Genomic DNA, 27,235 nt, shown 5'->3' with positions numbered 1-27,235 from the left:
ATAACTGGCTCAGAAGTTCAGTAGGATCTGCCAAAAAGAGAGAAGAATGGGAATACTGATAGAATAGTTTGGAAGGACAATTCTTCCCTCTGCCAAGAAATTTTTAAAAATGCACTAAGAACATATACTGTATTTACTCCAATCCAAGTTTTTTTCCCCAAAAAAATCTGCATTAGGAAAAAAAAGCCTCATCTTGGATTTGAGTACCTGCTCAGGGTCAGTAGTAGCTTAGCTTCCACTTTGGCCTTGGGCTCAGGGCTGAAGCCAGAGCTGAGCTGCCACCTGCCCTGGGCTGGACTAGCTCATTTGGTGGGGGAGGGGGCACACAGCTGGGGGGAGCATGAGGAGACTGTCAGGGAGGCAAGCCTGCAGCCTGCCCCTCTCCACCCATTGGTCCCTGTACCTGTGGCTGTGCCCCCACCCCTGTCTACCCAATCACTTACTTTCTGCTCCAGCTGTGGTCCCTCCAGCCCCAACCCAGTCTAGCCAGAAGCTGCTGCCCTATCTACCTGGCCAGGCAGGGCTGGAGGCATGTTGCTGCTGATTGTCCTACAGGAGCAGAGCTGCAGCAGAAGGTAAAGGAAGTGGAGAGGGGCAGGCTGCAGGAGGGATCAGGGGATAAGAGGGACAGGCAGGGAAGGGTAGCAAGTACAGACATGGGGGACAAGGGGTTGGGGTAGGCACAGGCATGGAGGGGTAGGCAGCAGTGGGACACATGGCAAGAGGTGCATGGTGGGGGACAGGCACAAGAGGGGGCAGGCACAGGAAGACAAGGGCAGGGGAACAAGGGGTGGGGATCTGACCCTTTGCCCTCACCACTGCTTTCCCTGCCACAGCAGTGTGGGGATGAATTTAATTCCACTAATTACCATGTTCCAGCAGACTTGATTAATTGAGTCTACTCCTAGCATGTCTACAGGCACCCACACAGTCTTGTCAATGGATTTCAAATGTTTATTTAGCCCTAGTAGCTTCAAAAACTAAAGAAAAAAAGTATCATGCAAATCAGAAAAATTATTAAGTATGAGATCTAGTAGCATGTACAAGATCCTAGTGGAAGCGATAAAAATTTACTTTATTTAAATCATACTTAAAAGGTATACTATCAAACTACAAAATACTTTTAAGACTCCAGTAAGAAAGACTCTAATACGAATAATGTTGGGTATGCATTCAGGGAAAAATATCCTTAGCTAAAGCATTTAAGTCAGTGGTCACCAACCAGCGGATCCTGATCCACTGGTAGATCTCAGAGCCTCTTGGAGTCAATCTGAACCTGGGGTGGGGGCTGAGTGCCCATGTGCATACATGCATGCACCCCAGCCCAGCAGGTCAGTCCGTGGGGGAAGGAAGAGGCAAGGGCTAGATTGAGGCCCCTGCAGTGAGGGACAGTGCTGCAGAGGCAGGAGCAGGGGTAAGTTGAATGAGGCCCTGGCTGGGTGGGACTTACCTACTGGAGAGGCCCACTCCCAAATAATTTTTTCTTCCTCTGCCTTGATCTGCCCCCTTCCCTCCCCACAGACTGACCTGCTGGGCGGGGGGTGGCGGCACACAGTAGATCTTAGGTTGCTTTTAAATGCCAAAGGTGATTTCCTACTTTAAAAGGTTGGAGACCACTGATTTAAATAATACAGGTTGGCAAAAGAATGTTTTAAACATCAGTTCCTTTTTCACCATTTACACTGGCCGTTAAAATGCAACTGGTCAGTTCACATCAGTTACCAGTCCTTTCTGTTACTTTTGGCTTTCGAACACTTTTCCTTTGGGAATGGGGGTATCTTGCTTTAAGTATTTGCAAGAAAAAGAAAAAAAAACATTTAAAATGGTTTAAGACTAAAAAACAAAAACTCTGACAGCTTTTCTATTCCTTTAAGTGTCTATTTTTAAAAGAGGAAAACAAAACCAAAAACAACTCTAAATTTTGAACCCAAACTCCATTATTTGAAGTCCTTGTAAAAATAAAGCCATCTATTTTGGTAAGACCCACATAAAACTAATTAACTGAGGTTCTAATTTAGCCAGACCTTTAAAACACATGAATAAAGTGAGGCATGCACTGAAGTCCCTCCCCTACACAGAGAAATACATATCCCCACATTTAAGTGCTTTGTTGAACTGAGGCCCAAGTCCTAGTTTCCTTTATTTATTTTAGATGTGAATGGTTAATGAAAGGGGTTATGGGTTTACAGACATTGCGACTGTTGCTACTAACTGCTGGGGGAAGTATGACAGTAAGTTTAACTATGGGAAGAATTTAGCAAGTTTAACTTAGAACCACCAAACATAACCAAACAGTCATTCCTATCACCCCTTCATCTCTGCTTATATGCTATATCCCTTTCCCCAACCTTTCATCTGTCTGTCGTTTTTGCTCCTGTCTTCCAAGTATCCACACTGCATCTAGACGTATCACACCATGGTAATACTGGACCAGCTAAATCACTACTAGGAACATTCCTGTACTGGCATGCGATGTGCTAGATGACCTAATAGTTTTTCCCCTTCTAATTTCTATGATTCTATGGTTTTCTACCCTAAGCAGAATACTTGCAAAAACAGCAACACTGGAGAATTATTATTCTCTAAGGAAACAAAACTTGTTTTCAGTTGTGGGGAGGGAGAAAGGTGGAGAGAGACAAAAATGCTTAAATAACAGGCATTTCCATCTTACCTAGTGCTCTTGTTCAGTAGTCAGCCCTTATTGTCCAGCATGTCCTCCTCTTAATGACAGATAATTTTACTTAGGAGGGTTGTATCTTCTATTTCACCTGGAACTAGCAGTTCCTCTCTAGGAGGGTCTTTTCACTTCTTCAGCTAAAATCTGAACTGGCAGTAATATGGGAACTTAGGTATACTGTAAGTTGTTTGGGGCAGGAACTTTTTGCTCTATTTGATCAGCATGTAGTACCACAGAATCCTGCTTCATGACTAGAACTCCTAGGCAGTACTTGCTATATAAATAGCAACCAAAATCACTCGGCAGTTTTAAAGCTACAAGATATTAGCATAAAACAAGGGGTGTGAGAAGCAAAACCTCAATAAACTTCATAAGAGCTCAAAATTTAGGATAATCTTGTGAGAATGGGCACAGTTTTAAAACAAAAATCAGTTATAAAAAAAAAAAAGAAAAGATGTTTCCATTTGTTCGCATATACAGCCAAGTGAAACATGCAACTATGCTGTCCTAATGAATTCAAGCATCTTCACTGAAACCAGAAAAACTCAGCTTCAACTTCAACAGTCAAGTCTATGGAGGATAGCTTTTGAAAAGGCCTGGCTTGGAATTAAGTCATTCTAAGCTACAAAGTTGAAGCGTCACAGGTAGCTTGACATGTTAGGCGTATCCATTAATTAATTACTACAGAAATATTGGATAGCAGTGTAAGAGCAAAATGGAAGTCGAGAGCCATGCTTAAACTAGGGGAACCAAATGCACAGGCACGTGCAAGGTATATGGCCAACAGACAAAGGGTGAAATCCTGATTCCATTGCAGTTGAAAGGAGTTTGCAACTGGACTTCCACTAGGCTCAGATTTCACCCAGCAATTCTGAACTACAGGTATCAGAGGCAGCAAAGGAAAGCTCACGGGCAATTCATTACACTGCCTAAAGCTGCCGTTTGCTTTTTAGTTTAATAAATCACCTACTAGGAATTCTTATCACATATTTCCTTGACACAAACTTCTATACAACTTAGTGCTTAGACCAGTTTTCTACTTCAACTGTTATTAAACTGTGAAACTGTAGCAGAAACAAGTGGAAGCAGGTAATTACACACTTGGCTGATGCACTGTAGTAAAGCTACTTTGCAGCGGGACAGATGTGAACATTTCTATGGCAGAGCGGGATTAATTAAGAACACTAGAAGGTCATACTTTGGCCATGCCTGTTGTAAATACAGATTTATAAACAGGGGGATTTATATTTCCCCCCAGCTCCCACCCAGGCAGGAGACTGTCACAGGCTTGCAATTAGCACCATCCGGGCTCTGGTCCGTAACAGCCGGGTTTCCTTGTAGCCGCACCAAAACAGAGCCAGACTGGAAAGCACAAGCCTTATGTTTTGTAGTGTTGTCAGGAAGTTCTCCTTGTTACAGTTTTGCATAAACCATGATAAAATGACTGCTTTAGGTGGAAAGATGCTGCAAACCCAGATTAATTCAACAAGGAGACAGGATGAAAAAACAGAGGCCCTGCCTAAAAGGAGGAGAAGGACTCAGAAGAAATTAGTAGGGAAGAAAGGGGAAGGAGACATGTTAAATTTAGTTTGATGTGGGGGGAGAAGGGCTGTTGTTTGCTGTGTGTTTTTTTAATATACACTCCTATCTAAATCCCTCTGCAACTTTTATTAGGTACAACGATATTCAGTTCCTGTCCTTGGATGTTGCACATTGTTGCTTTGTTCTGTTGAACAACTGAACAGTTCCACCACATGATGCGACTACCCTTTCAGTGGAACTTAAATTTTGTGGTAGTGAAAGGTACTTTACAAGTGCATTGTCTCCTGGTCAAACATGTAAGCCATGTGATCCAAACACCACAGTTTCAGTCAACAAACAGGATGCTAATTATGATACTATAGTACTCTGTCCATCAGATTAGTAACTTGGACCAATGTATCAAAACCATGATGAGAACGATTTATGTGTAGACACTTCATATCAGCTAGGTTCCAAAGATGCAGTTTGCTTGTATGAATGGGGAGGCCAACATACCCAAATGATTTATTTTTATACACACATGCAAAAAAGAGAAAAACTTGAATGGATCCCACTGTGACAGCACTGCAACAAGACCCTGAAATTTTCAGGTAACACAGACCGAAACAGCTTTTAAAGACAGAAAAACTCCATGTTTATCCTGCTTAAACACTTTCCACAAAAAACTCAAATTTTATTTGTCGAAACAGATGGAAATAATATCCCCAAACACAAGTGCAGTATAACATATTTGCACTCTTAATCACAATTTAATTAAGATGGTCTAATATGTGCTGCTTTTTTGTTAAGCAATTAACACCCATCAATTTATCCGGAGACTAAAATTTCAAGTGGTGCAGATAAAGCAGATGCATCTGTAATCCATTTAGCAGAGCAGAACATAACAGTTTAGAAAGCACTTTAATGGTCTAATTCTCTCAACAATGTGATGGAAGGGATTTATTCTACTAACTCCCATTAACTCTTAATGGTGCTCCTGCATGCAAATCTCCTATACCATGTGGCTTCCCCTTCCTCCCCCACATTTATTGTGGGGACAAGGGGTCACAAGCAGGAGCAAGGACACATGAGATGATGAGTTAAATTCTATGGTTTAATCCTCCTGCTTGCTCTTCTGCCCTTTTCTGAATATTAAAACCAACAGATAATTTTCTTTAAAACTTTCTTATTAAAAATCATTCCTAATTGCATTAGCTGAAACACAAACATGTCAAAAAGAAAAAGGGGTTTGTAGAGAAAACACTGGAGAGAAAAAAACATTAGATTTCATCTGGCCTTCCCATCATCACTTGAAGAATTGTTTTGTAGTTACATCATCAGGAAATAAAATACTATCCTCTGTGGACCCCAACTCTTCACAGAAAAAAAAAAGGGGGAGGCTTGAAGTTCGTATCATTCTCAGAGGAGATCAGAAAAACTTACATTTTTTTATACATTAAAAAAAACCTAATCCAAGTCCTTTCAAGACAGCTTAGGAAGATACCCATTTTCTACCCTTAAACTCTGGGCTGGACAGCTAAGAGGAAAACATTAACTAACCACCTAATTACTTTCAATGACTTTATTATCAATAATAAAGAGGAACTGCCGTAACCCAAGCCTTCCGCACATTCTTTTTGGCCATGAACTGAGTAGACAAATAAAATATTTCACACAGTCCTGAGCGTCAGCTGGAGCCAGAACATATTAATAAGCTTTCTAAGTTCTGGCTATCACTAAAGTACACTAGTCAGACACCATACGAGTCTGCACAACACCGAGTTCCTTATATGGCAATGCAATGACGTAATGCTCCATAGGCTTGGGGCATGCAAAGAGTCTATCTCTCATTGTTTAGTATAACTGCTGGAATGCTCACATCTCTGATGCTTAGGAGAACTGAAATCCCAGCACCATGGAGCAATAGCTAAACCAGGGAATTCTATAGTCCATGCACAAAGGTAAGAGAGAGGTGGGAGGAAAGCTTCTTTTAGCAACCATTGGACATTTTGTTAAAGATAGATATTTCTGGGTGATGATATTTTAAGTTATTTCCAAAAAACACAAGGTGTATAAGATATGGTATTCAAAACTAATGTAACTTTTACAAACAGTTTTTAAATGTCTCTGTTTTAAACAATTTCTACAGATCCAACAGATGAGGCATTTATTTAATGTTAAGAAGGATGGAAAAAAACTGTGAATTACACACACTTTCCAAATGGGCTGGACAGAATCATGACTGCATTTAAAACTGTGGAAAGAGTCCAAATGTATTGTAATATATTAGGTAAAGCTACTGCCTCTCTCTATACTGTGTTTATATGCATCTGCTATATATTAACATTCAGGCATACCAACATGTGTAGCTGAGCATTTATTATGCTTTTGAACATCTTTTATTGGAGCTTACACTGGAACATATAAACTGTACTCAGGGTGCTGAAATTGTTGCTGTAAGCACTATTTTGCAACTAGATTATGGTAGGTTTGAAACAAAAACTAGCTTAATTATTAATAATGATGATGCTAGTCTTATGCACTAGTTCCTTCTTCTGTCCTATGTGCAAATGTCAAACTGAAAGAGGATATAACTGTCATCTATATCTTAAAGACTTAATTACAGGACTTCTAACAAGTGATGGAATTTTAAATGCGAGAGTACTCATTACTCTCTATAAGACTGGTTCTGCAAGGTGTCTGTCCAGCATCCCAAACTCCCATGCACTCAGCACCTTTCGGGAGACATTCAGCATGTCGCAAATCTGGATCCTAATATGGTATTACATTTTTCTGCAGAATGCAGACTTGAAACACGCTGTTCCCCTAACTAAGGACCCAATCCTGCAAAACAGTCATAAGTAATCCTTATTTATAGACAAATGTTCAGTGAAGCCACCTAAACTATTAATCTGAGCAGACTAAAACACACGGTTTGAAGGATCAAGTCCCAAGTGTACACTATTTTTTGTTTTTCAACAGTCAATAAGTTTAATGCACAAATTAGCCAGTTTAAGACCTATATTGTTGTACTAACTTTTCATACATGTTACCCCCACATAGTAATTGGAGGTCTCATGTTTATTTACTTTTTTTTTTAATTGTCCACAAGGTCAGAAGAAGTCTGCATGATATGTTGGCAAAATTAACAGAAGGCTTCCCCAACTATTTCATAAAATGGTACAAATCTTATAGTTTGATGGTATGTGTGAGAAGAATGAAAACTCATGTATTGCACAAGCCTTGCTACAGTATTAGCTACACAAGGATTTAATATAGTAAGAATTAGATGTGGCTGGAGAACCAAAACAGTGTGCTAACATGTTCTTTTTTTTTTTTTTTTTTGCTTTGAATTGTAATTTGGATCAAATGGACATTTTCTATATGGTTCCAAGAACTTAATTATAGATCAAAACTAACTTTAATTGTAAATTAGGTATCCATATTACTAAGACTGACATTAAAGGCAGTCAGTGTAAATGCCGTTAAAAATGAGCAAAGTTCACACCCTTCTTGGTGTTCTCAGCCTATATAGCTATAGGCTGACCAAAAGGGCTGCTGTAACGATTTGCAGAATGAAAAAATCTTAGTCACCAAAAGAAACAAGATCATCAAAAGTGAGATTCAACAGCCCTTACTTCTTACATTATTTCCCTGTATGGACACACCCAGCACCATTTGACAGAAAAGGGGTAACAGTGTTTCCTATATAGTCTACATCCAGCATATTGAACTTACTACCTGATTTAATTAATTAGTCATCACTGTAATCACTAAACACAGAAAACAGAAATATTCACTACAGTTAAAAAACAAACAAACAAACAAACAAACAAACAAAAAACAGACCAGAGTTGAGTAATAGGTTCTCAGAAGTTGTGTTTTACAAGTCAAGGGGCAACACCTACAGCAATGTGATGAGGAAACAACAGACACTTCAGTTATATGGAAATACTGCATGAGCAATAGAAAAGCTGTTTATTTGATAAAGGCTGTAATTGGAAATGGAAAAATTCCACCCTTAGGCAAGAGACTTTTTAGCTCTTTTGGATCTAATAGAGGAGGGAAACAGAAACCATTAATTACTGTTTCAGCAATACCCAAAGTACCATCTGTACTATAAAATGTAGCTAGTCTAATGCAAATCATAACATACACCAAAACCTTAACAGCTGTATTTTTTAGTCTTTTTCAGATTTAAGGGGAAATACTTCTCACTTTACACTCGAAGAGCCATTCCTGTTCTCATTTACACTAGTATAAATTTGCAGTAACTCCCCTGAACTTATACAAAATCAAATGACCAAATTCTTCATTGTTTCATTCTGACCCATCTTCAGCATACAACTCTGCACAACAACACACTACCCTAGCACCACGTACATAGCCGGTTTCAATGAATTATCTTTTTTCCTTTACCTGTGTTGACTGTAGATTATATAAATTCTATTTAATTTTAAATTAATTGTTTTAGTCAAATGTTCCCAGTAGTCTTCAAAAGGATTCTCTCTGCAGCTAAGCAAAACTTTACATAGAAATCGTTACAACATTCTATGTGAAAAGTTAAAACATGAACATGTACAATTGTGGTAAGACACTTAATTTCTATGACAAATTGCATGACACTTCTTTCCATCCCTATCAGTCTCTACATGGAGAAATGTAACAGCATTAGTTTTTTTAAATCACTAAAGAACAGATCTTATACTGACTTGACCCAATGAATAAGATTCTAATCCTATTTTATTTTTTCCATCATACCTGTAAAATCAAGTCACCACTTGATGATATTGCTGATTAACAGCATACTTCATGTGATTTTTGTAATGTTGGGGATGATTCTATAATAAAAGCCAGTATACAATACCAGTATGCAACTCAGCCCTTAATTTTGTTTCCAACTACAATTCCCAACCTATGCAAATTCTCCAAAGGCGAATGGTTTTTTTAAATAATCTTCTGCACCAAGTTTACTTTGATATGGGAAAGTGAATGAACACTAAATGTGTTGGAATGCTTCTGCAAGCAACCTTTTGTCAACTCTTGGGTGCGGCAGTAACCGAATACTACTGATTGGTACAAATGCAATTAAATTTTCCTGTTAAAAACTGGTATATGTAGATGTCCTAAAAATGTTATAATGGTGACATAATTAAAGCCCTGTAAGACTTGTATGTACAATTTTAATTCTGACCTATTAATAGGTCACTTCAATACATAGGCTGTTGGCTAACTGATAAGATCTCCTCCAATACTAACATGAATTATTTTTAATTGTCCATGAGTAGATTCTACCCTGACGCTCTAAGGTTTCATCTGTGCTAGTCTGTGTGGTTGCAAGGTTAGTTAATTCAAGTGCTTATTTTTTTAGCAAGCTGTTCAAGCATTCATCTCCTTGGTGGGCATGAGGTGCTGGTGAAAAACTCTAAATTGGGGTCACCAGTGCTGTGTAAAGAAGCCTGTGGAAATAGTGTTTCCCAGCACCTCTCAGAACTGAGCCCGTAGTCTGAAGTCTACAATACATTCCAGCTAATGAAAGGAGAGCCAGTTTAGTTGTGATTTCAGGGCTCCATATTGCTACTGCTGCAATCAATAATAAAAATTACACTGACTAATTGGGTTGGTTCAGGCCTTTCAACTCTCTCTCAAGTGTCCTTAAACTCAGGAGATAAAAGTATTTTTATCAATTCCAACAGCCAGCCTCCAGTTTGAAAACAATTCAAAGTTAGAATCTTCCTCTCAGTGCTGTCTCATTAAAACTGCTGAAGCAGGAGAGGAAAATGACAAGAAGGAGGGAATGGAGGTGAAGAGAAAAAAATGTAACAGAGTAGTAACATTAATTGTTAGGAAGGTAGAGTTAAGGCACACCCAGCAACACAGTACAATATAATTCTCTTTAAAAAAAAAAATCTCATTTGAAACTGTTAAAATGTCCAACCTAAGCTGATTAGATGGCAGTCCTGCAAAAATAAACTTAAAAACAAGAGGTTCTGCTCATTCAAGTCCACAGTCTGAAGTCTCTTCCCCTGCAGCAGATGTCAGCCTCTCTGCACATGCCCCCAGTGAAAATATCCTGGGGACATAGGTAGCTACTTTCCAGCAGGCCAGGGGGCCTAGTCTCTTTTTGAAAAAGTCAACACTAATTATGTAGATCAGCATTTCTCAACCTGTGGGTCACAACCCAAAAGTGGGTCACAAAATATATGAAAGTGAAAGGGTCACAAACAAACTTTAAAAATGGATTCTCCTTTAAAGGAGAAAAATGTGGGAAACTGTAGGTTTTCCCTTGCAGGCTGACAGTTCCAGCCTGTAAAGGGCTGCTTGGGGGTCCCCATGCCCCCTCCCCCACTCCCCCCTGCCCCACACACTGGGGGTTGGGATCTAGGGGTGTAGGGCAGTGAGTCAGGAGTGAGGGACACTGGGTCAGGACTGGACAATGTTTATAAATGGACCCTGGTCCAAAAAAGGTTGAGAACCACTGATTTAGATGATACTCAGGCTCCTTGCAGGTTCATATTTAAAGTTGGGAACTACATGTCCCAATGACCCAAATTACAATTGTGGGCACTATGGGCATTTATTCATGTACTCCGGGGGAAGGGGGGAGGCACACTTTAATTAGCGCAGCTCCAAGAGCTTCACTAATTAAAAAAGTGCAAGAAGCATCACGTATATCAGCACCTCCTCACTGAAAAATGGCAGCAGGGTGCTTTGAACTAAAGCTTGTCAAATGAGCTTTAGTTCAAAGCACCCCACCACCTTTTCAGTGCAGGGATGCTGATACACATGATGCTGAAGTCTGCTGGAGCGCAGTAATTTCCACGCTTCAGCAGACTCCTTTAATCAAGTCTGCTCCGATGCACTGGAATACAGCACATTGGAGCAGGCTCCCTATATGCGTATAGGAGCCCTATAAACCCTTCCCTTCAAGCTTCTATGCACTGCATTACTCAAATCTGCTCAGATAGATGAAATCTGAATGTCTGTTTTCACATACAACACCCAGCCCAACAGGGCCTAGTTCAGACAGGAACTTTTAGGTGCCATCATAATAGCCCCTACCTTTTTAAAGGCAAAAGAAAAAAAATCTTTTCAAGCCCTTCTGAACAGCCCTCAACCCCAATTGTATTCTTTTTTGTATGGTCCCTCAGGCCTGGCAAGGAACAACAATACACATTTGCAATCTCACAAATCAAATCTGATATTGAGTCAAATCAGGTGACAATTTAGCTTCTGCGGGCTATGTCTTAACCCAGAGGTGTCAAACATAAGGCCTGTGAGCCAGATCCAGCCTACAGAGCACCATAATCCACCCCTCGTTGCCGCCTTGTTGGCTCTCATGCTGCACCGGACTGGCCCCACATACAAGACCCCAAGATGTACCCTGCCTGCAGCACCCACTTGGGCCAGTGTCCTGGACTAAGCTGCCTACAATGCCTACTTGGGCCGGTGTCCTGGACTACGCTGCCTGCAATGCCTACTTGGGCCGGTGAAGGCGCAGGCAGGTGCTACATGCACTGGATCAGGCATGCAGGCAGGCAGTTTCATGGGCCTGATCTATCCTGTGGACTGGCACTGTGCCATTCATCTGGGACTGCAGGGCCAGGTGAGTTTGATGCCTCTGCCTTAAATCTAATGTTCCAAAGAAGTTTCTTTCAAATTGTTCAAATTTATATCCAGTTAAATATTTGACTTCAGAGTCTGCAAAGTAAGATTGCAGCCAGTGTGGGAGAAAGCAAGAAAAAAACAGAAACACAGCTGAAACTAAAGTAGCAGTTTAGTCACTGACATGAGAAAGGTACAAAAGGTAAACTGCACAGAGAAAAGTAGCTTGTAGAAATATGTTAATTTTAAGGATCTAAGAGGTTATGTTTATATAGACAAAACCATTTTTGTAAAGAAATTATTTTCAACTTGACAGTGTCTCCCAACTTGCCTTCATTCTTTATCCATATAACGTACATAAACTTCTATCATTTGATCAAAGTGTGCAAAGTTAGAAAATTTTAACAATACTAAGTTTCGCTGGAAATCCCCAGGAACTAGACTTCCATGATGTCATTCACTGCATCAGAGACTCCTAAATGTATCTGATAAAATCTGCAACACAGAGACTTCACAAAGGAAGCCTAATAACCTCCTGAGATTTTGCTTTCAACTTAAAAATATTCCTCCCCCTTCAACTCTTTTTTTCAGGTTCAAGTGGAACAGCTTTTTAATAAAGCCTGTTTGTTAAAATGTGGTCATCCTAAATAAGGGGACAGAACTCCACATACAAAGCAGCTAAGTGCTGACACGAATACCTGAAATCTACCATTAAATCCTCTCCCATGTATGCTTATGGCTGAAACTAGGTTCTCTAACTGTAATAATGAAGAACAAAATTCTTCTATGCTCAAAGACTCCCACTTGGAAGAAAAACTTGCAAAATATTACCACATTCTCTTTAAGATAACAAGACAATAAGATAACTAAATTCCTGAATTCAGCACTGAGCAGCATCCTCAATAAGGACATCATTAATATTGGAGGTCTCAAACTTATACCTCTCCTGAAATGCACGTTTTTAAAAATGTCTTTCTGATATATTGAAAAGAATAGTGACCCCTCAAAACAGGTCTTACTAGCCTATTTCAGTTACTTCACTTTCTAAGCTTAGCAAGGCAAACTAGGTTTCCTGGGTACAGAAGCAGACATTCTTGAGACATAAGAAACAATACACACACTGCACTGACCCTCTGTGGGATAGCAGTAGACTAACACTGACACTGCTGTTGCTCACTCCCAGAAGAGAGCTGGAAAGAAGACAGAGAGAATAGAATATAAGTGGACTCCACTTGAATGCCTGTCTGATAAGTGTATAATTTGCCAAACTGCATGACAGTGCCAGGCCAGATTTCTTATTTGTTGCTTATATTGTAACAAACCTTGGCTCTATGAAGATTAAGTGCATAAACCACTTAAATGCACAGCATTTTCTTAGCTCCACAGCCTACTTTGTAACTTACTCTATTCCTTGGAACTGCATAAACATTTAACTGTCCACCTCCTGACTAACTGCAACCAGAAACAGGGGAGGAAAAGCAGCTGTCAAACGGCTACTATATGAAGCATAAAAAATGACAGGTAGTAGTCAGTTTCATGGTTACTCTCTCCCTTTTTTACAAGATTTCTAATTGGCAGCCTCAGAAAGGAGGGGAGCTGGTCAGTTTTGGGACCGTTAATACCACAGCAATGACAACATAAGCAATGTTTGTTACACACATAACACTGACAGTGAATTGCACTTAAGTGCTGTTTACATAATTTTGGATACGTGTATGAGATTTATACCAACATTTTACAAAACAGCTACTCACCTAGGATGTATCAATTTCTTGGTGCCCAAACAGAGTTTATTTTCATGGAACTGCAGTTGCTTAAATATCAGACAGGCCCCCCACCCCACCCCCAGCATCTCCAGTGGGGCACTCAAAATGAATAGCCTCCGAGGGAAATTTTGGCCTCAGTATTCTGTTTTGCTGCTGCTTCAATCCTATCTTAGGCTGGAGCTTTAGGCTGTTGCCATTAGCATTCTGAATACAGGATTTTTTCCACCATAATAAAGAGATTTTTAAACCTGAAGATTTTAAAGGACAGTTTATTTTATAACCTACCAATGACACATTTGACAAACCAAGCTAATATGGTTAACAAGCAAACAGCAAAGACATCTACAAATAATATTTTACTCTTATAATTAAGTTTTGAAACTGAAAATTTTAGCTAAAATTATTAGCCAAGGATAATATTGTACATGAAATCATGCTTGAGCTTTTCCATTCAAAAAAAGGGAAAGCTGAAAACAGGACAATGTAACCTAAACACAATAGATCATTGATCGGCCGAGGCAGGAAGGGCTGGACTCCACTTACCAAAACAATTTTTTTGGTTTCTATATTAAATAAAAGGTAGCATGGATTATACAGATTACAAGTCAAGCAACCAAAAGAGCCCCAAAATAAGATGTTTTACCTCTCTGATTAAAACAATGCACACACAAAGACTTCCAGCACTCAAAGAAACTAAGGCATATATCAGTACTTCTTGGTATAAGAAAGAGGTGGGGGGAAGAAATCCCGTGCAATGAATAGCTTTTGAAACAAGTGGGTTTTTTGTTTTTTTTTTTTTTTTTTAATGTTTACTAACACTTTCACTGAATCCTTACTTAAATTATCCTTTTACAGGGTGCAGGTGACTAACAGCCCTTCCCTTCCCCTTTCAACATGTTGTTTGTTCTATGACCGATTTTCTGTTTGTTTCTTTGCTTTGGTTTTGTTTCCTTGGGTCTTCAGGCAGCCTGCGGGAAGTGGGAGGGGACAGTACCTACTAGTTATGAAAAAAATAAGTATCTCTTGGCTTTAAAAGGAACATTCAGACCAGTTTTAAGATACTCTGGCTGCAGAATAGCTCTAACCAGTAATTCTGCTTTCTGCATCCTAGTCAATTTAGCTTTTCCTCTAAGAAACAGAAAAGCACTTGGTGTCCAAATTACCTTTGCTGCTCAAACCCAGGTAAATGGCTTAAAAAAAAAAGCACACTCCAAAAACTCACACCTTTATTCACTTTTAGTGGGTACATGTGACTAAAACAATCTCTTACCATGTATTATATTAAAAGAGAGAGATTGAAAAATGCAGTGGAACACTGAATTTTAAGGAAACAAAAAACCTTACCTTGATACACAGTAACCACCTGTGTAACAATCTTTGATTCTGCTATTCAATAGTAAAACTATAAGAGACAGTTTATTAGGATAAATCAGGGGAACTCAACCCCCAGCCTGTGGGTCAGATCCCCAGACCTGTGAGGAGCCCCATGGGGTGTGGCCCTATGCACTAGATATGGCATGGAGGGCAGCATGAGGCCCAAGCCCAACATTCAGAACCCTAGGGCCCAATCCTGGCACACAGGTCAACATAGGGACAGCACAGGACTTATCGTAAAGGTATCAAGCAGCCTTTAGTCAAATTTAAAATCCTCTGTTAAAATAAAACAAAATTGTTCCTTGAATAGTATCAACATTAGTGGCTGACTTCAGGCTATTACCCCATAACCTACTCTTAACACAGTTATCCTTAACACAAAAGATAATGAAAAAGCAGAAAAGCAACAGCACTTTACTCATGAATAAGAGCACCTGAATGGAGGTCTAACAACTGTTTATTAACTTCACACTTTTGGCTGCTTTGCCTTAAAACTTTCTTGAATGACCCTCAATCAACATGGCATCAGGTTCTACCAAAACCGGAACAGATGCAATTGCTAAATGCCATACACACTGCCAGGTCCCACATCTTTGGACTGGGGGAAGAATAATTCAGCAACTTTAAAGGGCTGGAACAGATCATAGAGAAAAACCGTTTCCCGAAAACCCAGGAGCACAGCCAGATAGAACTTCAAAAATCACCATCATAAACACCTTGATTTCTACCTGAAAGCAAACTGAAGTCTTTGAAGAGTTAATAACATGAATCTTGAAGTTTACATTGAAAAGCAGACAGTATTTTGTGCTGGGTATAACTTCAAAGTAGTCGTGACAGGTATATTTGATGCCATGCACTGTCAACAAATCAGTTTGGAGGACTAAAATAAGGGCAACTAAGCAGGGTCCACACTGGAGTGAAATGGATGCACTTACATTTTCAGTTATTGCTGAAGTGACTTATACTCACAAATCAAAGTCAAAAGGTCATAAAGGATTTGTTTTACTGCAAATACTATTCCTACTTATTTTTTATTTTGTAATTTTATAACGCTAGATATGCAATCCTAATGCTAATAATGTTTTTTGTTTATAAAGGCTCAGTTGTGGGATTTCAGAACATTTATCACCACAAAATTTATAGTAAGTTATGGTTATGGTAACAATTACGGTTGGTACTTTTTGCCACAAACATTGTGTTAAATGCATCAAACTACATCAAACAAAAATCACTGCACCCACTGGGAATAATTCCCACATCAACATGCATATCAAAAGTACTGCCTTAGTGCAAGTAATCACTGTGATCTCACAGTTGTCCCCAGGAAGTACAGCAGCCTGCTACTAATTACTAGAACAGCTCTCATTTTAGCTAAATGGCAGAGGCCTCAATTTTAGTGCCAAGGGTCTAAGGTTCTACCCCTGCGGGTGGTGGATGATGTTGTACAAATATTGCCATGGTCCATTACATCCAGAGCATACAGCAGATATGCAGACATGCTTCCCATCCTCCCCACCACTGAAAATGTGGCTCCAGACATTTATTTCTATATAGTACATGTGAAGATTATTTTAAAGAACATCTAGTTCCTGAAAATGTTGTGGGAAAGTGACATTTATGTCTAACCAGTCTCCTCTTAGTAACATAAAGAGTTATTGTTGGCAAGGGGCCATTCTCAAAAAGTCATACGAAAAAAAACAACTAATTTAAAGGGGTAGAAAACGTACATATGGGGTACTTGCATAATTATCCACAGTGCTGGTCAAGGTATCTGTTCCTGGTGAATCACAGAAAGACTAAACAATGCAGTAAGAGACAAACATGAGACTTAATATTATGTTGTACAAGAAACAGAAGAATCAACAAACAATATGTGCTGAAACCACCCAGTGGTTCCATATTTGTGATATTCTTTATCTAAAGACTGAATAATAACACAATGAAAACTGTGCAAGCATGACTTAAAGGAGGGATGCCTCATGCCTCGTGGCAGTGTTTCCCAACCAGTGTGCCGTGGCACAATGGTGTGCCATCAGAAATGAACAGGTGTGCCATGGAATTTTGCCATAGCAATGAGCTACAATGAGCTCATAAGTATGAGGATGGGGAATACCTTAACAGGTGTGCCGTGGAAAAATTCTATTAATACAAGTGTGCCTTGGGCTGGAAAAGGTTGGGAAACACTTCCTTATGGAACCAATGTTTGGGGCTTCACTGAAGACTTCAGCAACCAGACTTCTGTTCAGTGGAAAACAGCTTTGGCAAGTCAACTTTCACTCATTTAAATCAGTCTGGTTGGAATACAAAAATAAAATTAGGGTTTTGCTCCTCTGACATCTTCACTGTTTTCAGAAACAGCGTTTAACAAAACATCAAGTGTTCTGGCTAACATCATTTGAAATATGGTATTGTACCCACTAAAATCAGTGGGGCTGCCACTCACACAAGCAAGGCCTGGAAGATCCAACAACCACTGTTCAGCCTTCCAGTGAAGAATACAGGCAAAAATATTAGAACCAAGTTATACACACACAAGTCTAGACAAAACTCTATGGCCAATATTTAAACAGAACAGAGACAGGGACCAAGATATAATACTTTTTTCTTCATACCTAAACTTAACAGTTTGCAAAATAATATAATGCTAGTTAATAATTATGCATGACGGGCTCTAGGATCTGATATTTTAAAATACAAACAAATTTGGCTCAGAGACTTTAGAATTCTGACCTTGAATGTCTGTACATGTGGCTCTGGGTAGGGTTTTATACCAGGAGAACAAACCTAGGAGGATTCTCTCAGATTATCTGAATGTGTGTATGCAGCCACAGATAATGTTTCTGCACATGGACTGTTACATATCTAATCAGCAATAAATAAAACCATACAGAAACACTGGGACCTGTTTACTGGGTAATTTTTTTTTTAATTGTAAAAAAAATTAAGTATTCAATTACCAAAGTGTAAGATATTAGCTCCTCTTCTAGCCTTGCTACAAACTCTGTTACCTAAGCAAATCTCTATCTTAATTTTTCCATCTGCAAAAAATGAAAAATAGCAGCTCCCTTTCCCACAGTTTTTAGAAAACCTGCTGTATTAATTTTGTAGAGTGCTTTGAGATGCTGAAGGAAAGCATTATCAAAATATCATTATGAAAAGATACTGAACTATCACAATTAGTTCTTGCTACAAATTTCACTCACAGTATTACAGCAGCAGTGTGCATAATTATACTGATACCTCCACAGGGAGGGCAGTCCTTATACACCTGCCCCTGGAGAATATTTAACAAGAATTAAAAGACAAATAACATTCTTCTTTATCTTCATGGCTTTGAACACTTTGTAATATCAGCAATTTGACAGTATTCAGTAGCAGTTAGTGGAGAGAGTTTTCAGCAGTGACACTCAAAATATAAAAGAAAAAACGATTTAATAAACTATATAATTTCCCGTGTAGACTCAACTGGTTAAAATCCTATTTAGTGACTGATACACACTCAATCTAAAAAAGCTTGATCAAAAATTAATAGCATATCTAATGGTATGTGCCATAGTTTGAACAACAGCAATATTTAACATTTTTAAATTACTTTTTCTAGCATTCATTCTCAAAATGAACCCATCAGGTCCAAATGATTGCCCATTTCAATAAGGTGGACAGTCATAGATACAGGGTGTTAATGGCTCAAACTAAGGAGGGGAGACAGAGACAGAACCTGGATGAGAATTCAGAAGTTCTTGCCTCAGTCTTGCTGCTTTGACCACTATACCACATCTCTCATGGTTCATCTTTCCATTTCCTTTTGTATGTGCTCCATCTGTAAAACTATAATTTCCTGCCTGACGTAAATTTGAACAGTTCCAAATTCCGATGTTGCATCTGAAATTACTTGCTTTATTTCTGGCATTTGAAACAGTTTGCTTGTAAAGAAGCACATGGAAAAAAGGATGCTCTATAGTAACTAGAAAAAAAAAAATCAGCCAACAAAATGAGTCTTATTCAGGTGGTACTCCAACACTAATTGTTCACAGTTCTATTTAAAACCTATAGCAAAAGAGGAAATCAGTCTTCAGAACACAGAGATTAGTATTCACACTGCAAGCACAAGTATATGCCACTGAAATATGAACAGTAATCTAAGTTGACTTTAACATCAAAAGATGACTCAAATAGCTGCTAAAACCAGGAAGAGGGGGAGGGAAAAAGGCAGCTTCGTTTCAAAATGTAACACATCAGGAACAATACAGCTCAGAACTCATACAGCCATGCTTTCCAACAGCTGCATTCTGTGGGAGTTTTTCAAGGCTAAACCCAAGTAAAGCTCATTGCTGTAGTCTGGTCAGTACAAAGCTCACTTGTAGCTGTTTTTCAGATGAGCATTTGATCAAATTTTCAAGAAACAAAAAACCTGAAAAACTTTTAATGTGGCACCCATATGATTTTGTACCTACCATAATAACTTTTAGTATCTGAAACTACTACCCTTATAAGAGATTATAAGTAAAAATCATGTTTTTTTTGTTGTTTTGTTTTTACAGAATGTAAACTTCTTTGAGTAAACCAGAACCACTTACTGTATGCATTTGAGACCATGTTTATTCAAGACAACCATTTTCAGTTTTGTTGTTGGTCAGTTCAATTTCTATCTCACACATCAGCATTGTTGGTTACTGCTATGGTGGAGGAGTTCCTGGGAACACATTTGCTAAAGCCCTTCAAAAGGGCAGATAAGCATTACATGAAGAAGGGACAGGCAGTTGTGGACAAAAAAAGAGGGGAAAAAATTGGGGAGACCGAGTGGATTCAGGCATGTTTTCTGTTAATGTTCTTAGGTCCGCCCAAGCATCTGTTATAAAGATCAATAGGAGAACAAACGCTTAATAAACATCCTAGTAGAAACAGTCTTTAAAAATGCTACTTAGTAGGCATGCTCCATTTCTTCAGCTGATTTTCTGTGATTCTGTATCATTGTCAGCTTACAGCTGACAGCTATCAGAAGACTGAAATTTTGTAGAATTAGTAAGGGCACTGACAGACATGCAGCTCTCCATGCTAACTCATGATGCTTCATAGAAAGCACCAAGAGTTCCAGGACAAGCCCCTCAACCCAACCCAACAGACATTCTCTGTTATGCTGTGGGGTGGGGGATTGAGCTCTACTTTGAAGCCAATCCAGGAGGAAATGGCTGTCTGCAGCCTCTCTCCCCTAGCTCCACCCCCCTCCCCGCCCCGCTCCGGTGCTGTCTGCAGGATAGGGAAGGGGGAGAAGAGAGGGGAGAGAGTTCTGAGCTGCGGTTTGCCCATGCTGAACTGGAGCAACGGCGCATGGACTGGACCCCACCTAAGGTGCGGGGTCCTCCAATCCACACTCGCCACCCTCCAGCTCAGGCTGGGCAAACCCCAGCCAGGAGCTCCCTCCCCTCCCTTCTTCCCCTCCCTTCCTGCAAACAGCACCAGGTATGGGGCTGGGCTGCATTAGCCCAGCCCTGATTGGTGCAAGGACAGACAGAAGTTAATGAATGTACTCCTTGCTGCAGTGCCTTCATCTGAACCCTCATTACACAAGAGTTAATTTGTCATGAGATCAGGCACTTTTAAAGCACTCTTCAACCATGCATTTCTGTCAGGGCACAGCTGTAGAGTGCTTTCAAGCGACTGATTATGCAATAAATGTCACTTTTGTTAGCACCCTAAACAAAGGAAAAAAATCAAATGATTTCCTCCTTTAGAAACATAATTGGCAACTTTGCCAATTTACTTATACCTCTATACAATTATTAGGAGTAAAGCTTCTTTCTCTATGCATGTATTTTTAATTCTGATTGCTTAAATGCACACAACCCAGGCATCCAGACCACACAGCCTTCTGTTTGAGATCCTAAGAGATCTTCTGCTTAATAGACAATGTGTCAGGCCATTGTTCACCTTGGTAATCTCCACTGAACACATAGAAAGCAAGAACTGTTGTTGATAATTCAGGAACTTAAACACTTTCCCTGAAGCAATACAGAACTGGAACCACTGATACAGGGTGATGGTCTTTAAACACGTTTTTTCCTTGTATGAACATACCTACTTTTGTGTGCATCTACTTATTATCACAGATAAATTCCAACTAAGTGACTACATTCTGGTTCCCTACACTCTGCAGATTTGGACGGACAAAAGATTACTTCTTGTCTGGAACTATTAAGTTTCAGCCCAGAGTTGGCAGCTCAGTTCCTTATCATTTGTATAGGAATTTGTTAAAATTTGAAGCAAAGCAATTTGGGATTGTGAGCATGCAGTAAAAAGGCAATTACCTCTCAGCGAACAGTATGTTTTATGGTGAGGGTGCCCATTTTAAATTAAATTTCTTTATCTGCACTTTTTCTTGAATGTGCTCTCTATCTTTGCAACTGACCTATCATTAGTTTTCTTTTAACTCACATTTAGGTTTTTAAACAATTTTTTTTTTAGAAGACATAAAATACTGAGAAATGCAACTTTACAATAAACTGTTACAATTCTATTGGGAAATGCCAGCTGGTCCAAATAAGGCCAACAGATTACATAGCTGCCGTGGTATGCTGTTGCTTTTTTAATTTCAAAAGCCTTTGACTTTCGTTACAGCAGGAAAAAAAGGAAGCATCAATAAAAATAACAAAGACTATAAAAATAGGCATGACGTATTCATCAAAATCATACATCAGTAGTAAGGGTTGGAAGGTGGGGAAAGATATGTATACCCATCCTGAGAATGGAAGCTAAATAGTAAAACCAAATGTTACTGACAAATGCCAAAGGAGGCAAAAAGACTGGTTATCTCCTTAGGAAAAATACCTAACTGTATTGGCAAAAAAAATTAAACCAATTAGTTGGACTAACCAGAAGTGATAAAGCATGTTTCTTCCTTAGCTAAAGGCCAAACCTTATCTAGTTACTGGGAAGAATACCTCAGACTGAGTGACTTCATCTAACTTTTCTTATTTACATTGTATGAGGGAATTTCAATTACAAGTCCTCATGTTGAAACTTGAGTGCTTTTTGAGTACTTATTGAGTGTTTTTCTAAAAATATATTCAAGGTTTATAAATAATACTAAAAAAACTAAGTGTATGCATACTTTTCAAAATGAAGCCAGAATACAAAATGCTCTTTCAAAAAAAAAAAAAAAAAAAAAAAAAAAAAAAAAAAAAAAGGAAGACAAAAGAACCCTATTAAAAGTCAAGAATTACCAAATGTTAGGTACTTAAAGTTCTGTTGTATCTATAGAATGATGAAGTTAGCTATGTCAGTCTGAAATCAAGTAGAAGAAAGGGAAGATCTGCACCATCTAGAGTAACCAAGGTGCGTGTGTGTGTGTGCACGCGTGCATGCAACATAAGATTTCATGACCTGAAGCTCACTTTGTTAGATACTTGTGCAATGATGTAGATGTAAAGCAACACAATGCCCAATACATACATATATACATATACATACACACACACATTTTATATAAAAATAAAATCTACTTTGGTTCGTCTAAAGTGCCCTAATCTACCCTGGTCTAATCTACCCTGCCTCCTACTTGATTTGAGACTAACATGCCTAACTGTGTCTCTCTGCTCATAGATGACACCACACTCAGGCAAATGAAATGAACTGCAATCAGTCTACATATGAGACAGCATCTGAAAAAATGAGCTTTAGCTCATGAAGGCTTGTGCTATATCTCCAAAGTAGACATACATACATACACACACACACATATATAAGTATGTCTACTTTGGGTAGTCTTTAAGGTGCAAATCTACCTTGCCTTCTACATATCTACAGAATGAGCAGAACCAAACTGCACCAGAGTTGTGTCACTATTTTGGAGAGGGGTGTCAAGCTTAACATTTGCAGAGATCAATTTCCATTATGTTCCAGAAAACTTGAAGTTTCTCATGGCTCCCTGTACAGAATTCCTGAGTTTATATTTTACTCTTACTAGTTTTTTTTAAATGAGTATGTCACCCAACTAAATATGGAGAGAGAGAAAGTAGACACATAAAAGATTAAAAATAAGGAGTCTCAGCCTTGCCACAAATCCCTTAATTTCTTATAACAACATTTTAAAGCAAAAACTTCTCTCTACAATCCCACATTTCTGAACAAAAAAGACTGATGTAACTCAGTACCTTTGGGCAGTGGAAAGACCCATTTACAAAGCCATCATATGATACGATAAGGCATCATGTGCTGTTTGATATGTGTTGCAGGAAGCATATAGTCATATGATACTAAATATAAGTGTGTGATCTACCCAGTGAGCATGAGGATATGGCAAACAAGAGGAAATACTTGATCATGTGTATGGATTCCAACAAGCTATAATATGTGCACTATAAAAAGCAAATAGGGTGTACAAATGAAAATTAAGGATGACAATATGATTTCTCAGAGAAAGAACAGGCAACTGGCATTGCATGCAAGTGTAAAAATAAACTACAATAAGGTTCTAACAGAAGTTTTAAAGAACAGCAGTAATAAGACACTGCTTTGACTCTGTTTAGCTGCTTCACATTCATGTCTATAAAAACAGCTTCCAAAGCCTTTTCTTCCTGGACTGGATTCGGTAAGTGTTATTGTGGTCCCATGAGATCAAGACTTGCAATGTTCTGTGAAAGCTTTATCTATATGATGTATCTATCTTCATCTAAGATGTTACTACATTCTTATTTATGAAATACAACTGGGGAGCAAAATAATTAAAATATTTAACCAAACTGGACAGCCCATTTCTATTGACAGTTTCCCATTCTTCGCATGTGGTAAATCTACTCTATCTCCAGTAACATGCATTTTGGTCCCATAAAAAAGACCCAGCAGGTTAATTTCTTCTTTAAAAAATGAAATTAGTATGTTATGAATACAACTTAGATTATTAAAAACTCAACATTTTACAAGACCAGGTTTACTCTCCATCTTTTATGATGCTTACAAAACTAGACCAGAAGGGCAAAAAGTAAATGCAGACTTACCACCACGTGCAGTACTTGGAAAAATGTCTAAATGATGCAGCACACTGCCCAGTAGGCAGTCAGGTCTTCATCCTAAAATGAGCTTCAAGTGATTAGACCCCTGCAGAGTGCCCTGGGGTCCACCCACACTGAGCTCACTGTAGGATTAACATCTCAGTGCTTGCAGAGATGAATTTTCAATTTGAATATTGAAAACTAATGAGCTAGTTTCATCTTGTTAGTTTTATTTAGTGGCTACCTAGCATTATCACGGGATGTCTGAATTGCAAACAGGGAAGGGGAATGCTCATACCCAGCAGAAACATCTATGGTGCCTATGTGCAAATTCTACAGTCTAAACAACAAATAAAATCACAGCAGCTATTTAATTTGAAAGAAGCATACAAATGGTATGCTGCAAGTCAAAACAAATAAATTCATACAATGAAGAAATACAATGTTAGCTTCATATTCATCTTCCTAGAATCTCTTTCCAAAAAACAGACACAACTGTCGTAAGATTATAACTGTCAAGAAATACCGGATCTTACCAAAATATTTCCGCTTCCATTTAATTATTTATGTAAACTTCTCTAAAAAACATACTAGCTAAAAATCAAAATCCAGTAGAAGCAAATATGGAAAATTTTCACACTATCCCAAGTGTAAAAACATTATTTTTAGAAAGAAATTTCAGTGAGGCAAACAAGAAACTGATGCATTTCATATTTGTATTTTTGCACTTTGTTTTCTATTTTGGCAATTATCAACTGTATAAATAGTAAAATGTTATGGACTCACATACATTATTTAGATATTGAATGTTCTCCCTGCATTTGGTGCTTTCTAAACGCAAGGAAAGTTATAAGGTGCATAGTTAATAAAAAATGAATGATAGGTAAGTGAACGGGATTTAACATGCAAGTAAAGGGATCTGGATGAGATTAAGTATGTGCATGTCTGTGACACAACCAGAGTGCATTTCACCTTCAGGGGAGTCCTTTAGTCCCCAAACCTCCAATGTCTGCTGCTTGACCACTGAAAACACAGTGAGATTTGCCAAGGGGCCAACTTCTTGATCAAGTGCATTTCAACTCCACCAGTCCCACTGCCAGCTTTGCCAGCTTTTAGTAGAAGAGATTCTACCAGCTTAAAGCATTACACCTTTTATTCACCTTGTGTAAGAAACCATAGATCCTTGTCCCCACAGAAGTAACCAGCCTGTATAGCCAAATACTCTGAAATCATGCTTACCATGGACATTTGGTAAGGTACAAGAAATGACAAAAAATGTATTACATAAATGAAAAATCACAAAATAGTGACCCTACATTCAGACAGACAGATGAAAACAAAACAAAACTATAAGAACTAAATATGATCTTACCCAGCACACTTTCTAGAATGCAGCTGTTGGTTCTGACCAGGGGTTGGCAACCTAGGGCCCATGGGCCATATCTGGCCCACAGAGCCACAGGATCCAGCCAGTGGACGTAGCGCTTCAGTGAGGGGCTTCACCTGCAGGTGCTCTTCCTGGGCCACCAGAAAGACAGGCAGCAGCAATGGCCAGGTCCTAGTACCCTCCTGTCCACCTCTGACCCAGGGTGGGTTGTTCTGGCCTACAGCTGGGAAAGCTTTCTGCAAGCAGTTTGTCAGCTTGCACTACCCAGCTTGCCCCAGGTAGGAGGCTAAATCACCCAAGTCCAGAGATCCTTAGGCCAAAAACTTACTCCCGTGGCATTCTCAAGTGCCTACTCTTATCTGCTCATCTACGTTCTTCTATTGAATTTTCAGGGGGCACATGCATTTTATGAATAACATTTCCTCCCCTCCCCCATGTGCATCTGTTTGACAGGTCAGGTCTCAACCCTGATCCACTTATATATAGGAAATATTTATATCCTTTTACACAAATCAGAGAGCCTTAGTTATCAGTTATTTCAGAAAGGTCTTCTGCCTGGGAAATATAAACCACCACTGTTTGTGAATGAGCCTGTGCATGGTCATCTCAAATATGAATTCTCAGCAATTATGTCTCAGATATGTAAATAGTATCGTCAGGAGAGGAACACTTAACTTAATCATTATCATAGTACCCAATGCCAGTCAAATTATATAAATACAGAAATATTTAATCAAATATTGTTGTTCATACAAGCATGAAAACAATAAAACTAAATGCAGCTTAACAATAGCTACAAATAGAAACTAAACAATATTGGTGTTTACACACGTGAACCAGGAGTGGGGAGGCAAGAGCTGCCACTAAAAATCAGCAGTGGGGACACTAACTAAAGCTTATTAAATGCACCCCTGCCACCATTTTTCAGTGTGGGGACATGATGCTGGAGTCTGCTGGTGCACAGTAATTATGCTCCAGCAGACTCAATTAATCGAGTCTGCTCCAACACGCTGTAATTACAGTGCATTGTAGCAGCCTCTTTGCATGTGTATAGGCACCCTAAGTTAGTAAATCTAATTCAGGAAAATATCTATGTATGAAGTGCCAGACAGGTAGATTTGTGACAATTACACAATCTTGTTTCTGAGAAGGAGGGAGCTGCAACTGCTCTGTTTAACATGTTATACACCCCTCCCCTCTGTCACATTCCACATAAGTGAGTCACCTTGCCATTCTCCCACCCCAGCTTCTAGCATCTAGCCCAGGAGTGGACAAAATACAGCCCGCGGGCCACATCCAGCCTACTAGGCAATTTCACCTGGCCCATGGGTACCCACCAATTAATTGTAACCCCTCCAGTCCACATCCCTTACTCCCACCCTTGTATGCGGAAGGGCCCCAGCCCAGCCAGCAGGCTGCTTCCAGGTGGGCTGCTGCTGCCACTGCTGCAGCTGCCAGGGGACCTGCTCAGTTTCCCCGGCCTCCACTGGCTTCTCCTTGTCTCCCTGCTGCACCACTCACTCTGAGTAGCAGGTAGGGAAGCAGCGGGCGCAGGGGAGCTGCAGCTGGGCAGGGACAGGGAGCATGGCACTGGAGCTGGTGGGAGCACGGAGCCCATGTACAGAGGGGTGGCAGGGGTGCAGAGCTAGGATGGGGCAGGGTGGGGGGGATCCCCCCCATATATTCCCTTCATGGCACACAACACCCACCACTAGCAGCAGCAGCAGGCAGAGGCCCTCGGGATGCTCATGGCCTGCGCAGACACTGCCATCTGGTGCTGCGCGGCTACGGTCCAAGCTGTGCAAAGCAGTAAGCAGCATACCCAGGCTGACTCGCCTCTATCATGCAGTGCTCCCCACAGTGCACGTGCAGCTCCTGGCAGTTGTGCACCCCTAGGGAAAGCTCCGCACAATGGAGC

General features: G+C 39.6%; 2 protein-coding genes across 6 annotated transcripts in view; one reads left to right on the top strand and one right to left on the bottom strand.

Moving 5' to 3' along the window:
* CMSS1 (cms1 ribosomal small subunit homolog) overlaps positions 1 to 27,235 on the bottom strand; it is a 417,726-nt gene that overhangs the window by 349,284 nt on the left and 41,207 nt on the right. The window lies entirely within an intron of this gene.
* The window catches only part of FILIP1L (filamin A interacting protein 1 like), a 343,045-nt gene that overhangs the window by 279,601 nt on the left and 36,209 nt on the right, over positions 1 to 27,235 (top strand). The window contains exon 1 of one of the 5 annotated variants that reach the window (XM_059720439.1): positions 496 to 575. The exons of 3 other annotated variants lie outside the window; for them this stretch is intronic. In XM_059720439.1, the coding sequence (XP_059576422.1) occupies positions 532 to 575 (44 nt within the window). In that variant the 5' untranslated portion in view covers positions 496 to 531. Of the gene's footprint in view, positions 1 to 495; positions 576 to 6,040; positions 6,160 to 27,235 lie in introns of those variants that run through there. One more of the 5 variants, XM_006258335.4, reaches the window with a different exon arrangement.

This window comes from Alligator mississippiensis, chromosome 1 (genome assembly GCF_030867095.1).
Source record: "Alligator mississippiensis isolate rAllMis1 chromosome 1, rAllMis1, whole genome shotgun sequence".
In the NCBI taxonomy this organism is placed as follows: domain Eukaryota; kingdom Metazoa; phylum Chordata; order Crocodylia; family Alligatoridae; genus Alligator; species Alligator mississippiensis.
This window is presented reverse-complemented; position numbering and strand designations above follow the sequence as displayed.